Source organism: Perognathus longimembris, chromosome 13 (genome assembly GCF_023159225.1).
Source record: "Perognathus longimembris pacificus isolate PPM17 chromosome 13, ASM2315922v1, whole genome shotgun sequence".
Classification (NCBI taxonomy): Eukaryota; Metazoa; Chordata; class Mammalia; order Rodentia; family Heteromyidae; genus Perognathus; species Perognathus longimembris.
In genome coordinates, this window is record NC_063173.1 from 54,265,820 (window position 1) to 54,281,271 (window position 15,452).

General features: G+C 52.5%; 1 protein-coding gene across 1 annotated transcript; it reads right to left on the reverse strand.

Moving 5' to 3' along the window:
- Positions 1-3: 3 nt before the first annotated feature.
- On the reverse strand, positions 4-14,174 carry Slc15a3 (solute carrier family 15 member 3). The gene is made up of 8 exons (XM_048360398.1): positions 13,601-14,174; positions 8,792-9,081; positions 6,125-6,272; positions 5,300-5,410; positions 4,043-4,211; positions 2,546-2,704; positions 987-1,142; positions 4-297 (listed from the first exon to the last, which is right to left on the reverse strand). The coding sequence occupies exons 1-8, from the start codon at positions 14,171-14,173 to the stop codon at positions 143-145; spliced, it is 1,761 nt and encodes a 586-aa protein (XP_048216355.1). The 5' UTR covers position 14,174; the 3' UTR covers positions 4-142.
- Positions 14,175-15,452: the final 1,278 nt, after the last annotated feature.

A 15,452-nucleotide genomic window follows, 5' to 3' on the forward strand; every position in this document is an offset into this window, starting at 1 on the left:
TGCGTCTCTTATTTATGGGAACCACTCTATCCTAATGTCGGGTACAAAATAAACAGAGAAGGAAGTCACCAGGGCTGGGACTGACTGTTCTGCCGTTCTGTCTGTCGGGGTGGAGACAAGGGCAGGGGTGGGGGGCCGTGGGTCAGCCCCTGTCTCTGCTGGAGCTGTTCTGGGAAGCTGTGCCCTGTCGCATCCTTTCATAGCGATGAGCAATCCAGACAAACAGGAGGGCCGTGCCGGCCTGCATGCCGGCCAGCAGAAAGAAGTAGTTGTCCATCCGGCAATTGTTGATGTTCCCTAGAAAAGAGGATTGGCATGCGGGTCAGGGAGAGGTCCCAGGCCTTCAACCCGTCCCCAGCGGCAGCCCGGCCCTCGGACCGGCAGCTGGAGCCATGTGGACATGGGGTGGAATGGAGAACTAGTGGGTTAGAGAGCGCCTCTGGATCTGATTGCCCCAGGATCTCCTGGGGTTTCTGTAATTCTGTTTATGTGGACACTTGAAATAAATACAAGAAAAGTGACTGCAACATGGCAGAGTTCCAGAAGCTGGAAAGGCCTCACGGGCCAATGAGTCCATGGCTGTGTGTGTGTGTGTGTGTGTGTGTGTGTGTGTGTGTGTGTGTGTGTGTGCGCGCGTGCACGCATGTGTGCTATAGTAGGGCTTAAACTTAGGGTCTCACGCTCTTGCTTGGCTTTTTCACGCAAGGCTGATGTGTTACTGCTTGAGCCACACCTCCACTTGCAGCTTTTGGGTGCTTAGTAGGAGAAGGGAGTCTCCTGGACTCTTCTGCCCAGGCTCACGTTCAACTGCGATCCTCAGATCTCGGCCTCCTGAGTCGCTAGGATTATAGGTGTGAGCTACCATTGCCTGGCCTCCTAATGCTTCCTCTTTGACAGCTGGGGACACTGAGGCCCTAGGCGGTGATGCCATGGGACACGGTGGTAAATGACCATGTTGGAGCTCCCAAGCGAACCCTGGCACTCACCGAAGTCGCTGGGGCAGTGCATCCAGCCTCCTGGCAAGGACAGCAAAGCCACCAAGCTGGAGCCCAGCAGGGAGCCCACGCCCGCCAGGCAGAAGAAGATGCCCATGATGGCGCCCTGCATGGAGCGCGGCGCCTCTGAGTAGGCGAACTCCAGGCCTGTAGAGAGGGAGCGGGGACGGCCTCAGGGGCTGCTGGTGGCATGGGGAGAGAGGCCAGCCCAGGAGCAGCACCCCCCCCCCCCCAAGTCTCCATCCTAGTGTGTGTGTGCGAGTCCTAGGTCTTGAACTCAGTGCCTGAGTGCTGTCCCTTAGCTTTTTTTTTTTTTTTTTTTTTTTTCCTTTTTGGCTCAAGACTGGAGCTCTACCACTTGAGCCACAGCACCACTTCCAACAACTCACGTCGAGTCCAAGTATCTTCTACATAGCCTGCTCCCTGTATCCAGCCACTTCCGGCTGACCCCCGACCCCCGTCCGCCTCATGCAGCCAGGTGGGATGCGTCTGTCCCATGGCTCACAAGTCCTTTGCCCAAACCCTTGGAGAATGAACAAGGCGCTGAAGCCCTGGAGGAAATCCCACCATGTAGGCTAAGCCCATGAGATCCTGTGTGACCTTGTGACCTTCTCCTCCCCTCTGCTGGTCCCCAGCCCACCAGCCTTCATTCCCCACCGGGAGAGGCCTTGCTTATTCTATTCCCTATGCCTCTAAGTCCTTCCTGCACCTGCTGAACTCTGCCTCCCCAGAAGCCTTGCTCACCCTGCCCAAGAACCCCCACATTCTACCACAGTCCCCGCTGCAGCACCGGCTGGGTTTCTTCTGTGTCTCCATTCCTCTGAGTGGAATCCTAGGAACACTTGTTTTTTGTGCAGGTCCTGGAGCTTGAACTCAGGGCCTAGATTATGTCTCTGAGCTATTTTTTTTTCCTTTTGCTCAAGGCTAGCCCTTTACCACTGGAGTCGTAGCTCTACTTCTGGCTTTTTGGTGGTTCATTGGAAATAAGAGTCTCACAGAGCTTCCTGCCTGGGCTGGCTTCCAATTGTGATTCTTGAATCTCAGCCTCCTGAATGGCTAGGATTACAGGCGTGAGCCACCAGTGCCTGGCCTAGGGATACTTTTGTCAAAGTCCTAAAAGCCTCCTGTAACCCCCAGCCTAGAAAAACCCTTCCCTAGACGTTGTGCTCCGTTGGAGGCCTGCCCCCACATAGAGAGCTGTACAAAGGGCTCTGCGTGGGAAGGGACGCCTCCTCTGCCCAGGGGCCTTGGCACTGAGGCTTGCAGTTGAAGAGGAAATAGGAACTGATCTCCAAAAGAAGACAGAGTACACTAGCAGCTGAGGATTGTGGGAAGGGGGCCCTGTGGGAGGTACTTTCTAGCTCCAAAGCCTCCCACAGTGCCCGGTGCCAATTCACACCCCTGTCCCTCCCGGGGCTTCTGCCCTGCTCAGATGCTGCCTTGCTCCATGCAGAGGGCTTGCAGGTTGTGCCCATGATGGGCCCCCTGATCTGCAAGGGACAGAGTGTTAGCCATGATATAAGAACGGAGGAGCTGGGGATCTGGGGTACCTGGGATGCTGGCGAAAATCTCACTGATGCCAATGAGCAGGTACTGGGGGATCTGCCACCAGATAGACAGGGGTGCTGCGAAGTACACGTCCTTCCCGATCAGCTGGGACACCGTCTCGTTGGCAGAAATGTACCGTAAGCGCTCCCTCTCCAAGACTCCTTCGTGGGGGCAACAGCGAGATTACAGCCAGGGCCACTCCAGGCTAAGCTTAGCCCAAGGCAGAGATTAGTAAGTAGGTGGTGGGTACTGTTACATAACCAAAGATTGACCGGGTAGCAGGTAAGAAAAGCAACACTGGCCTAGAGGATAGGGGTGAGCGTGAGGAATCAAGATTTGGATTCCAACCTATCCCTTTTTGCCTTGGCTGCCAGGAAACTCAGGTTTTGTGCTTCGTTGCAACTCGCATTAATCAAGAGCCCGTTAAGGCATTCTGACAACGGAAAGTGAAATTTAGGTTGAGCAAGAAGCCCAGAGTTACACAGCTGATAGACAGTCAGGGCTGGATCTGTAGGGCCAGTATCTCTGGTTTCAAAAGCTGGCCTACTTTCTATGATCACATGATGCTTCTGTGGTAACATCAAGGATGGCAGCGGTGTCTCTAACCTGGCTTCACAGTTTCATCATTTTGTCTCCTTCCCTTCACTGTTTGGAAAACAGCTTTTTCTCTAGTGGAAAAGACACTGAGCAATGAGTTGGAGGAGTTGAGTCCCACTCTGGCTTGCTTCTCCTGAGACTCAGTTCCCTTATACAAGAAGTAGGAATAAAATTCTCTAGGTGATTGTGAAGACAGCGTAGGACAAAATGCATTAAAGCAGTGGCTATAAAGAATCCAGCTTTGTTTTCTCACATTTAACATAATACTGCTCATTGAGCTCTGAGTTCTTCAGTTTCTACTTGTGATCCAGCTACATGACTGAGTCCTTTGTACACACCACTATGTGTGTGTGTGTGTGTGTGTGTGTGTGCGTACACAAGGCTGGCACTCTACCACTTAGGCCACATCTCTATTTCTGACTTTTTGGTGGTTAATTAGAAATAAGAGTCTCATGGACTTTCCTGCCAGGGCTGACTTTGAAGGACAGCCCTCAGATCTCAGCCTCCTGAGTAGCTAGGATGACAGGTGTGAGCCACTGGTGCCCAGCAAGAGAATCATTCCTCAAGTTCTTCCTCACCATGCTTCTTTGGAAAATGTATTCCAACCTGCTTATTAAGTAAGGTCCCCTAATCATTCTCCATAGAAATGAAGTGAAAGGAGAAATGAAAAGCATCTATCTCCCTGCCTTCAAAGAGTGTCTCTCTCATGGAAGGAAATACTCGCTCCTCTCTGCCTGCATCCTCCTCTGCCCAAATGAAGGGAGGCTGGATATGGTGGGCAGGGCAGAGGAGGCCGAGGCTGACACACGAGCTAGGGATGCCCTTGGTCCAGGACAGACCAGCCTCTCCCATCCCAGACACAGAAAGACCAGCTCTTGGTCTTGTGCCCCTCCTCCACGCACCTGCCACGATGACAGAGGTAAACCCGAAGAACATCCCCACCGCCATCTTCTGCAGGGCTGAGGGCAGCAGCTTGCAGCGCAGCAGTAAAGGGTCGAGAAAGTGGTCCTTCACAGGGACCAGGACCAGCAACACCACCACATTGGCCAGGAGGAGCCAGGCTTCAGGGATCTGTGTAGGAGAGAGCCAAGGGAAGCAGCTAGCAAAGTGGGAGGAGTTACGAGCCGGCCTCCAGAATGTCCCTGAGTGAGTGACCCAGGGACAACGGTTCCTGCCCTGCTCTGGAATTCAAACTCCTCAGCTGTATGTAGCCAAGATGCAATCTATATTCTCTCTATGTTCCAATATTCTGTTCGTCTACTGGTAGTGGTTGTGTAGAACATTTGTTGTTGTTTTTTAAAATTTATTTATTGTCAAAGTGATGTACAGAGGGGTTACAGTTTCATATGTAAGGCCATGAGTTCCTTCCTTCCTTCCTTCCTTCCTTCCTTCCTTCCTTCCTTCCTTCCTTCCTTCCTTTCTTTTTCTTTTTTTTGCCGGTCCTGGGCCTTGGACTCAGGGCCTGAGCACTGTCCCTGCCTTCTTTTTTGCTCAAGGCTAGCACTCTGCCACTTGAGCCACAGCGCCACTTCTGACCATTTTCAATATGTGGTGCTGGGGAATCGAACCCAGGGTTTCATGTATACAAGTCAAGCACTCTTGCCACTAGGCCATATTCCCAGCCTCTGCGTAGAACAGCTGTAAGCTCAGTGAGAATGTATCATGATAGATTGATTGGTGATGTCTTCCATGGGCGAGGAGCGGAAGTAGGGTTGTGAATAAATGTATCATTAGCCTGGTAGCTTTGAAGAACTTGAATTTTATGTTTTTGCAATGCCAAAGAACTGGCTCAGGAATATGAGAGAGAGAGAGAGAGAGAGAGAGAGAGAGAGAGAGAGAGAGCGAGAGAGAGCGAGAGAGAGGGATCCAAGAGTCCCAGCGAAGTAGGAAACAAGGTATGTATGTGAGGTGGGTATTAGGGCTTGAACAGAGGGCCTGGGTTGTCCTTAGCTTATTTTGCTCAAGGCTGGTGCTCTACCGCTTGAGCCAAAACTCCACATCTGTCTTTTTGGTGGCTCACTGGATATAAGAATTGCACAAACTCTCCTGCTTGGGCCAACTTCAAACCATGATCTTCAGCTCTCAGTCCTGCTGAGGTGCTAAGATTGCAGCTATGAACCCCCAGCACCCAGCTCTAAGCACACATTTTTGTCTCTCACCCTGTAGTTGCTGCTCTGTGCTCCCGGAACAGAAGAATTGTTTGTAGGGCTGGCCGAGAAAATGTTGGGGATGTGAAGGTGGAGACCTTGCAGGACATAGGTGGACTGCATCTGTGGAGAGAGACGGGGGAGGCTGGGCTGGAGTTCTCAAGATGTACCTTCCCCAGCCCAATGAAGCCACCCTCCCCTAGTCAGGGGAGAGCAGCCCTCCTCTCCTCCATGGGAACAAGCCTGGGGCGGGGCCCTCCGCCTTGTTCCCGTTGCCTGGGCTCAGCTGGTTGAGCTAGGGTCTGTGTCTCCAGGGCCTCACATCAGAGTGGGGATGGGTAAACGTTTGTTGAAATGGAAAGGATAATGACAGGGCTGTCTCCACAGGGAATCATCATCTGACATTGAAGCCAGGCTAAGTCCCACAGGTTGACACAGCCCGGAGCTGCCACGGCTGCTTGGTTCCTGAGCTTCTTTTGCTCAGGGCTAGAGTTTGAGCCACCATGCCACTGCTGGCCTTTTCTGAGTAGTGTATTGGAGCTAAAGGTCTCATGTATATTTCTCCCCGGGCTAACCTCAAACCATGATCCTCAGATCTCAGCCTCCTGAGTAGCTAGGATGACAGACGTGAGGCACCGGCACCTGCTTCCAGAGCTTCTTTTCTATTCACTAGGGGGGAACTAGTCTTTGATGGCACGGTGCCAGACCCAAACCAGCTGGTGAGCAGTAACGATTGCTCTGCCCCAGCCTTCCTGAGTGCCGGGGGGCTTCCAGGAGGATGGAGAACAAGGAGGGGTGGGGAGCAAGGCCCCCAGAGCGCATGGCAGAGGCGCCCACCTGGAAGTACACCATCCAGTAGGGCACCAGGGTCACCATGACAGGCAAGATCTTCACCAGCACCTGGAAGTTGGCAACATCCTCCAGCAAGGAAGGATCAGGCTGGCAAGACCTGTGGTTAGGCAGCAGGTGGTCACGTGGAGGGTCTCTGTGGGGCACAAGGATAGCAGAGGAAGGGTAGCGCTGTAATCTCATCACCAAAGTTACCATTGCCACCTCTGTAATCCCGTGAGCCCCACTTATCAGCCCCCACCTCCGGAGTCACCCCTCCCCCTCCCCTCTGTTAATATAAACTGCTCCACTGTCAATATTAGTATAGTGTGTGTGTGGGGGGGGGTTGCGCGCGTGCATGTGTGTGCACGTGCGCATGTATTGGAGCTTTAACTCAGGGCCTCACATTCTGATTTGGCTTTTCTTTCTTCTTCTTCGTTTTAAGCATGGCTGGTGCTCTACCACTTGAGCCATACTTCTACTTCTGGCTTTTTGCTGGCTAATTGGAGATAAGATTCTTGATCTTTAGGGAGTATTTGGTTTGTGGCATTGTGTTTCATCACAGGAACCAGGGAAGCTCCAGTGCAGTTCCTGCCCCTGAGGCTGCCATGAATCCACTACACCCCCACTCCCTGGATATTCACCCCAAGTCAATCTTCTTTCTACACAACAAGGGTGGAGGAACAGGGTGCAGGGACCATCGCTGGAGACTGGAAAGATGTACCAGCACCACAACCTCACCCTTTGCCCATTGTCTGGAGAGTTTCCTGTCCCTTCCTGTCTAAGACCACAACCCTTTATGACTCCAAAAGGGACAATAGCAGTGTATTCATCTCCAAAGACAACCGCCATCAACTCCTGTCCTGCCACCATGTGATGCTCTCTTCCACCAGTGCAGGGGTTCTTTCTCCTGCCTCGGATCAGAACATTTATTCTTGCAATGTTCTCTCCTCTTTCCAACCCAGACACTATGTGCTGAGACCCAGGTCACTACTTGTCTCAGGCCACAGGAGGGGGAAACTGAGAGTCTCCAGCAGCAGAGCTAGCTCAGTTCATCATCAACTGTCAGCCACTTAAGTGAAGATGTCCTGGCTTTTTCCAGCCCCCCAATGATGGCAGCCCTGGTGACATCAGGAGCAATAGAAAGTCTGACACATTGAGCCCAGTCACCCACTGAATTTGGGAGTGGGTGAACAGATGGATGTGTAAGCCACTAAGTTATCATGCCTGTTAGACAGCAATGAATAATTAAAACATCCTGCCAGGAGCTACTGGCTCATACCTGTAATCCTCGCTACTCAGGAAGCTGAGATCTGAGGATTATGATTTGAAGCCAGCCTGGGAAGGACAGTCTGTGAGACTCTTATCTCCAATTAACTACCAAAAAGTCAAAAGTTGAAGTGTGGCTCAAGTGGTGGAACATGAGCCACAAGTGGGAAAGCTAAGGAACAGTGCCTCGGTCCTGGATTTAAGCTCCAGTAATGGCACAAAAATGAATGGACCAATAAACAAACGGACTCCTTGGTACTTAATAACTATTCTGACAAACTTCTAGTGATGTACCAGGTCGAGCAAGGCAAGCTCTTTACTTTTTCCAATTGGTTCCTATCAACCAGAGTGCCAAGGTCTAGAGACAGCTCGGCTTAGCCTAAGTGTTCAATTAAGGGAGGAAGGACGAAAGAAAGCAAGGCCATACAGAACCCGCCCCCCCCACCAGATGTTAGCTAATGGAGGAGGGATAGCTGATTCCCTAAGACAATATTACTTCATTACAGAACATTGTAGAATTGTTCATATTAAATCCCAGTGACCTTCACTCCATCATCACCATCCTTACTGTAATGGTCACCATAACCACTGTTTATCTTCTTTTATCCTTTTTTAAAATTAGCATTTACTATTTTTTGGTTGTTGTTAGTGGTTGGACTTGAACTCAGGGCTTGGACACTGTCCCTGAGCTCTTTTGCTCAAGGCTAGCACTCTACCACTTTGAGCCACAGGTTAATTGGAGATAAGAGTCTCATAGACTTTCCTGCCTGTGCTAGCTTTGAACCATGATACTCAGAGCTCAGCCTCCTGTGTAGCTAGGATTATAGGCATGAGCCCCCAGCGCCTTGGCATACTGTGATATTTTCATCCATACTGTTTATCTTCATTGTGAGCACTGACATGATCATTCCCACTTGTATCATGCCCATCCATTGCCAAAATCACACCCATGCTCATGGTGTTTACAGTTAGAGGGTTACCAATAATACCACCATCACTACTGGACACAGCTGGTTCACACCTGTCATCTTAGCCACTCAGAAGATTGAGATCTGAGACTCAAAGTTCAAAGCCTGCCTGGGAAAATAAATCCAAGAGACTCTTATCTCTAATTAAATTAACCAGCCAAAAAAAAAAAAAAAAGCCAAAAGTGTAAGTATGGCTCAAGTGGTAGAGTGCCAGTCCAGTCTTGGGCAAAATCTAGAGTGAGAGGCCTTGAGTTTGAGACCCAGTACCAACATACACAATTACTATCACCACCATCAACAGCACTATCAGCTTTCATAGTCCGCCATAGTGGGTATCTCTGGTCACTGGAGAGCAGGTCATTATCCCGGGCCAGAGGCGGAGCTGAATAGAATGTCCAAAGTTTGATCGCAGCCTCCTCTATGTGCAGCTCCTTCCTACCTTGCTGATCGCCTTTGCCATAGCCGGGGACAGCAGCTCTGGAGAGCGAGTTTAAGCATTGAAGACACTTGGCTCCCCGTGGGGGGCTTGGTGATGAAGACAGGAGTGGCAAGGAGGAAGATGAAGAAGGCCAGGCCCACACAGCCCACAATGATGCTGTAACCCAACAGGAAGTCGATGTTCTGCTGGATGAAGGCCACCACCAGCAGGGACAGGACGGCGCCCACGTTGATGCTCCAATAGAACCAATTGAAGAAGCGACGGGTGGCATCGCGGCCGAGATCCATCACCTGCCAGCCAGCCACGGGGCGAGAGTGAGGGTCTGGGAGCCCGGGGGGGGGGGTCTCTGAACCTGCACCCACCCCTCCTGCAGGGGCAATTCTTGGGCCAGTGGATGGGCACTTTCCTCATCTCTGCTCACAAAGTGGACACTGAATAAATATTTGTTGAATAAGCAAACGAACCTTCCTCTTGGGAGCTACTGCTAACGATCAGGACATTTTAGCACAGCTGTTTTTACATGCCCAAGGAACACATTGCTTTCTTCTAATTGTCATTAAGTAGGGCACACACAGATGTCTCTAAGGCTGTGTTGTTCACTTGTGGGTGATTTATTCCTTTGTTGTAGACTGAGCAACCTTGCTTTTATAGTCAGCTAAAAGCTCATAAAGATCTCAGTTATGTTCTACACTATTAAATGTGATGGATGCATTTGATTCCAAGAACAGTTACAAGTCTGCTTAAAAATGTCCTCTGCAGCTTGGAGATGCAGAGAAGTGTATGTGGCTTACTCCTCCTAACCTCTCTCTCCTCTCTCCTCTCTTCTCTCTCTCTCTCTCTCTCTCTCTCTCTCTCTCTCTCTCTGTGCTGTATGACAGTCAAGCTGGAACTCTTTTGAAAGCAGGTTCTGACCTGGGAAAACACACACACACACACACACACACACACACACACACACACACCTTTTCCGGGCCCTTCAGCACAAACAGATGGACTGAAAATCTTTCTCCAGAGTTTGGATCAACCTTTCACTATTAGGCTCCAGTCCCCACTTTGGCCTGTTGGCTCTGGATATGTTGACTGTGCTTCTTCCTAAATCCTGGTCCTAGCTTTGGACTCAAAAGGTCTGAGGCTGGCCCAAGGCAGCTCTGTGTGTGTGTGTGCACGCGCGCGTGTGCACGCACGTGTGCACACATGTACACATGCGCACGCATAGGTACTAGATTTTAACTAGATTTTAACCAATGCTCTTCCTTAGTTTCTTTCACTTAAGGCTGGCACTCTACCACTTGAGCCATACCTCCACTTCCAATTTATTGCTAGTTAATTGGAGATAAGAGTCTCACAGACTTTCCTGGCCAACCTGGCTTTGAACTGCAATCCTCCGAGCTCAGCCTCCTGAGTAGCTAGGATGACAGGTGGGAGATGCCACCAGCAAGCCTGCATTTCTAACATAGGGAGTGAGAACTAGAGGACACTCCTCAAGATAAATGCGTCTCTAACCTTGCTCAGCCAGCTACTTGTTCAATAACTCCCCAAATCTCAGAATCTAGTGTTTTCCTTCCCACACAGAGGAATACAATCCCACCAGCTACCAAGATTTTCATCAAGATCGACTATCTGTAGTTGCACTAAATACTTTGTTGCTCGTGTGAAATCATGTCCCACATCACTGTGTGGTTGCCATTGCATTCTGGGAGACACTGCAGGGTCCTCTTGGAGACAGAGAGGGAGGGACATGTCACTTCTCTCACTCAAAGTCCTTGCTCTGGACTTTCAAGCAGAAAATTGAATTAAATCTCATGATGAACAGACACTTCCATTTATTAATTGGAAGTAAATGCATATGACAATTGTAACTGGAAGAAAAAGAGCCGGCAGCCCACTCAGGATATCAACGACTTCTTCCAGGGACTTTGTTGAGAATGATGAATGGCCCTTTCTGAAATCAGCAAGTGTGTTAAGCACACAGCTCCTGGGTAGAGCCATCTGCCAGATGGTTCCAGCCCCTCCCCCCCCCCCCGACTGAGCCCCCACCCCCAGAATTCTGCAGCCGAAGGCCCCAGGGTTCTAGTGTTTTTTGTTGTTGTTGTTCAGTTCTAGTGTTTTTATTGTTGTTCAGTTGTAGGGCTTGAACTCAGGGCCTGGGCGCTGTCACTGAGCTCTTTTGCCCAAGGCTAGCACTCTACTACCTGAGCCACAGCACCACTTCCGGTTTTCTGGTGGTTAATTGGAGATAGAAGTCTCATGGATTGGGCTAGCTTTGAACTGTGATGCTCAGATCTCATCCTCCCGAGTAGCTAGGATTAGGCATAAGCCACTGGTGCCCAGCTTGTGCATCTACTCTTGTTAGCTCATCTGTCTCACACTGCAATGGAGCCATTTATTAAAAAAACAAACAAACACACATACACACAAAAAAACAAATCCAGCGACGTCAGTGTTTCCACACTGCTCTATGGCTCTGGTCTCGTGTGTGTGTGTGTGTGTGTGTGTGTGTGTGTGTGTATGCTGGAGCTGAGGCTTGAACCCAGGGCCTAGGCACTGTCCTGTAGCTTTTTCACTCAAAGCGAGCTCTCTATACTGAAGCTACACCTCCACTTCCAGCTTTTTGGTGGTTAATTGGAAATGAGAGTCTCACAGACTTTCCTGTCTGGGCTAGCTTTGAATCCTCAAACCTCAGCCTCTTGATTAGCTAGCATTACAGGCACCAGCCACCAGCATCCAACAGAGGTCTGGACTTCTTAAGACCGCTTTCTAGTCCAGCCTTGATCTGCCCAGAGCCCTTGCTCAGCAATAAATGCACAGGAATGGCTGTCCCTGTGGGTGACATTGGAGGCCCCACTCGGTGGCCTGGCCTTTGGGAGACCACTCACTATAGGGGTGCTGGATGGCTAAATCCCTTGGAGGTCAAGAGGTCAAGGACAGGGGCTGAGGATATGGCCTAGTGGCAAGAGTGCTTGCCTCATATACATGAGGCCCTGGGTTCGATTCCCCAGCACCACATATACAGAAAATGGCCAGAAGTGGTGCTGTGGCTTAAGTGGCAGAGTGCTAGCCTTGAGCAAAAAGAAGCCAGGGGGCTGGGGATATAGCCTAGTGGCAAGAGTGCCTGCCTCGGATACACGAGGTCCTAGGTTCGATTCCCCAGTACCACATATACAGAAAACGGCCAGAAGCGGCACTGTGGCTCAAGTGGCAGAGTGCTAGCCTTGAGCGGGAAGAAGCCAGGGACAGTGCTCAGGCCTGGAGTCCAAGGCCCAGGACTGGCCAAAAAAAAAAAAGAGGTCAAGGACACAGATTAAAGGTGGCTAGTAGTGGTGGAATGGTGGGGTTGTCGACAGAACAGTAGACTTAAAGGGAGATGGGAGGTTCCTTTGGGCAAATATTGGGAACGTCAATGCTAAGTAGAAGAGGAATGTGGGTGTCCTGAGGGCCCTGGTAACTCCTCCTTCAAAGGAATCTAAGCTGGATGTGGTGGCTCAAACTAGTAATCTCTCTTTTTAGGAAGCAGAGATCTGGAGGATTGCAGTTCAAGGTCAGTCAGGCCAAAAAGAAAATTATAAGACTCCATCTCAACCCTCGGGTGTGGTGCTCATACCTATCACCCCAGCTACACGAGGAAACACAAAAAGGAGAATTATAAGACAGGATAGCCCAGACATAAAGAGACCCTATCTCAAAAATCATCACTGCAAAAGGCCGAGTGACTTAGGAGGTTGAGCGGCTGCTTAGCATGAGGCCCAAACCTCAGGACTACCTCAACACAAAACAAAACCCACAGGAGTCTTAATCATCTGGACCAAGGGCCATGGATACTGCATTGAGGGCTGGATTGTAGAGGGCAACTGGATGGAATGGTTTCTACCAACATGTCCCCCTGGGGCAGAGGGGAGGGACAGTGAGTCCGGCGGACCGAGGACTGCACGGGTGCAATCTGCTTCCGGTGTGTCACCTGTCTGCACCTCTGTCTCGTCACATGGCTGCACAGTCCACAGGCAGTTCTGCATCTGCCGTGTGCCCCGATGTGGGGCTGTGTGAATGACCACCCGAAGTCGCTTACATTACTGTCCATTGCCTGGCTCCAGACGGCTGGCAAGACGTGGCCACACTATGTGCGATTTGCTCACTCATTCAGCAAACATTTGCCGAACTTTCTCCACTGGCCACGTTCTATCCAAGGGGACTGGAGAAAGACCAGAGGGTGAGACCCGTGCTCAGCTGGCCCCAGCCGGTATGGCACCGCTGGTGGAAGAAGCCGGCTGGGGTAGTTAGCTGTGTCAAGTTAGCCAGGTGCCGGTGGCTCACACTTCTCATCCTAGCTGCTCAGGAGGCTGAGATCTGAGGGTCGAGGTTAAAAGCCAGGAAAGCTCGGGATACTCTTATCTCCCATTAGCCAGAAACAAACAAAAGCCAGGAATGGAGCTGTGTCTCAAGTGGTAGAACGCCAGCCTTGAGCAATAGAGCCAAGTGAGATAGTACTGGGTCCTGAGTTCAAGTCCCAGTAGCAACACACACACACACACACACACACACACACACACAGAGTCTCAAGTGAAAAACAATCAAAAGTATCAGGCCTGGGGCGGAGGACCTGGCTCTGAGGAGAGCAGGGGGGGGGGGGCGGGGGGCTATCCCTGCCCTGGGTCTTGCTTCCTAGGATGAGTGGTCCCTACTTCTTCCAAAGAGGGAAGTGGTTTGCTGGAGGTTGTCCTGGGAGCCGGCATCTCCTAACTGTGGGTCTGGCTCCACATGGAAATCCTAGCTTTGGGGAGGGGGGGGGTGGGTCCCCCACCCACAGCCACTCACCTGATCGGCCCCAAAAGAGGTGAGGTTGCTCCTGACCGAGCTCGCGGCCAGCGCCAGCAGCAGCAGCCCTGTGTACAGGACGGGTGCGCAGTAGGGGCTGGGCCAGGCGCGCTGGCAGCCGGGCGAGGGGCAGGGTGGCCCCAGGGGCAGCAACGACATCTCACCACAGAAGGACAGGCGGCCGTCGGGGATGGCGGTGGCCAGCAGCAGCCCGGAGGCAGCCAGGTAGAGCAGCAGGCTGAGGACCACGGCTCGGTGGCGGCTCAGGTACACGTCGGCCAGCCAGCCCCCCACGGGGGCCAGCAGGTACGAGGCGCCCAGGAAGACGAGCGCCGCGCGGGACGCCTGCTCGCCGGCCCAGTTGAAATCCTGGCTGTTGAGGTAGAGCACGAGGTTGGCCGCCACGCCGAAGAAGGCGGCCCGCTCCAGCAGGGACACCAGCAGCACCGCCGTCCCGGCCAAGCGGTGCCACCCGCGGGGCCCCCGGGCACCCCCATCCCGCGCCAGCAGCGGCCTTCGCTCCTCCTCCGCTGCTGCCGGGCATCGCTGTGGCTGCTCCCCGCCGCTGGGCATCCTGCGCCCTAGTCCTCTCCCCGCCCCTCCCCCTCCTTGTCTGACTTCTCTGAACCTCTTATTTTGGGTCCCCTCCCTCTTCCCTTCTTCCTCCCCTCCCTCCCTCTCTCCCCTTCCTCCTCCTCTTCCTCCTCCTCCTCCTCTACTCACAACTCTCTCCTCTGCCCTCCTCCCACCCCAATCCTTCCCTACCTGCTTGGCCCCCTCCCCAGCCTTTCCCCACCTGACCCCGTCTCCTCCTCTTTCTGTCTTCACCCTGCTTCTCTGACCCTCTTCCTCTTTCCTCTTGGTTCCCTCAGTCACCCTTTCTTAACCGGTGTTCCCCGTCTCTATGACACCTGGGCTGCTCTGGTTCCCCGACAGCCCCCCATCCCATCCTGGACTGCCTTCATTCTCCTGCCAGAACCCCCGCAGCCGGTCCCCAGCCTTCCCCTCCCAGGGCTCAGCCTGGCTCCCCTGCTTGCTGGCTTCTGCTTCTTGGCAAGTCTCCCGCTTCCCCTTTCACTGGCCCTGTGGCTGCCCCAGGTCACATGGTTCTTAGGAGAAGTGAAAGGCTGAGGAGGCCACAGGGCCCCTGCGATCCCAGCTCCCTAACATCTCCCCCCCTTCCTTGTACAAACACTCAGATTTTCTTTTCCACCACTCGCAGCCTCCCGCAATCCACTGCGAGGGGGCTGTCCTTTCAGTTTCATTTCTTCGTAGGATCCCGCATGGAGCACCTCCTTCCCTCCTCGTAGGGAGGCTGCAGGATTAAAGGCCACAAATGCTATGTTTAGTGGCCCTGGCCCATGTCACAAAGGCAAAGACTGAGCCCCTGGTCCTCTCCCAGCCTCTCTCCCTGTCCGTCAGGCTGGCCCAGTGTGGGTGGGGTGGGGAAGGGACACGGGGGACACACCCAATCCTGGCCACCGAAGCGGGGAGATAAATCACGGCTGGGTGAGCATCACGTGATGCAGGTTGGGCAAGTGCTGCTGCCAAGGAAGGAAACGGGCACCCGGGCTGCCCAGGGCACCCTGCAGGGCCATAGCAAGCAGAGCAGAAGGACCCTGCCCGTCAGGGGCAGTCAGGGCCACGCCCCTACCCAGGACCAGAGCCAGCCTCATCTAGACCTGCACACAAGCCCAACAGGAGAGCACCGCGGTGCTGGTGGCTCACACCCACCCTCCTAGATCTGAGAATCCAAGACCAATGCCAGCCAGGCTAGGCTCTTCTCTCCAATGATCCACCAAAAAGCCAGAAGTGGATGTGTGGCTCAAGTGGCAGAGCACTGGCTTTGAGT

What these genes read in the sequence shown, in the direction of transcription:
- Slc15a3 (XM_048360398.1), bottom strand. Translation starts at nt 14,173, where the DNA reads ATGCCCAGCGGCGGGGAGCAGCCACAGCGATGCCCGGCAGCAGCGGAG. An exon ending in TGGCAAAGGCGATCAGCAAG is followed by an intron (nt 6,273 to 8,791) that starts GTAGGAAGGAGC and finishes TGTGCCCCACAG; the next exon opens with AGACCCTCCACGTGACCACC. An exon ending in ACTGGATGGTGTACTTCCAG is followed by an intron (nt 5,411 to 6,124) that starts GTGGGCGCCTCT and finishes CTCTCTCCACAG; the next exon opens with ATGCAGTCCACCTATGTCCT.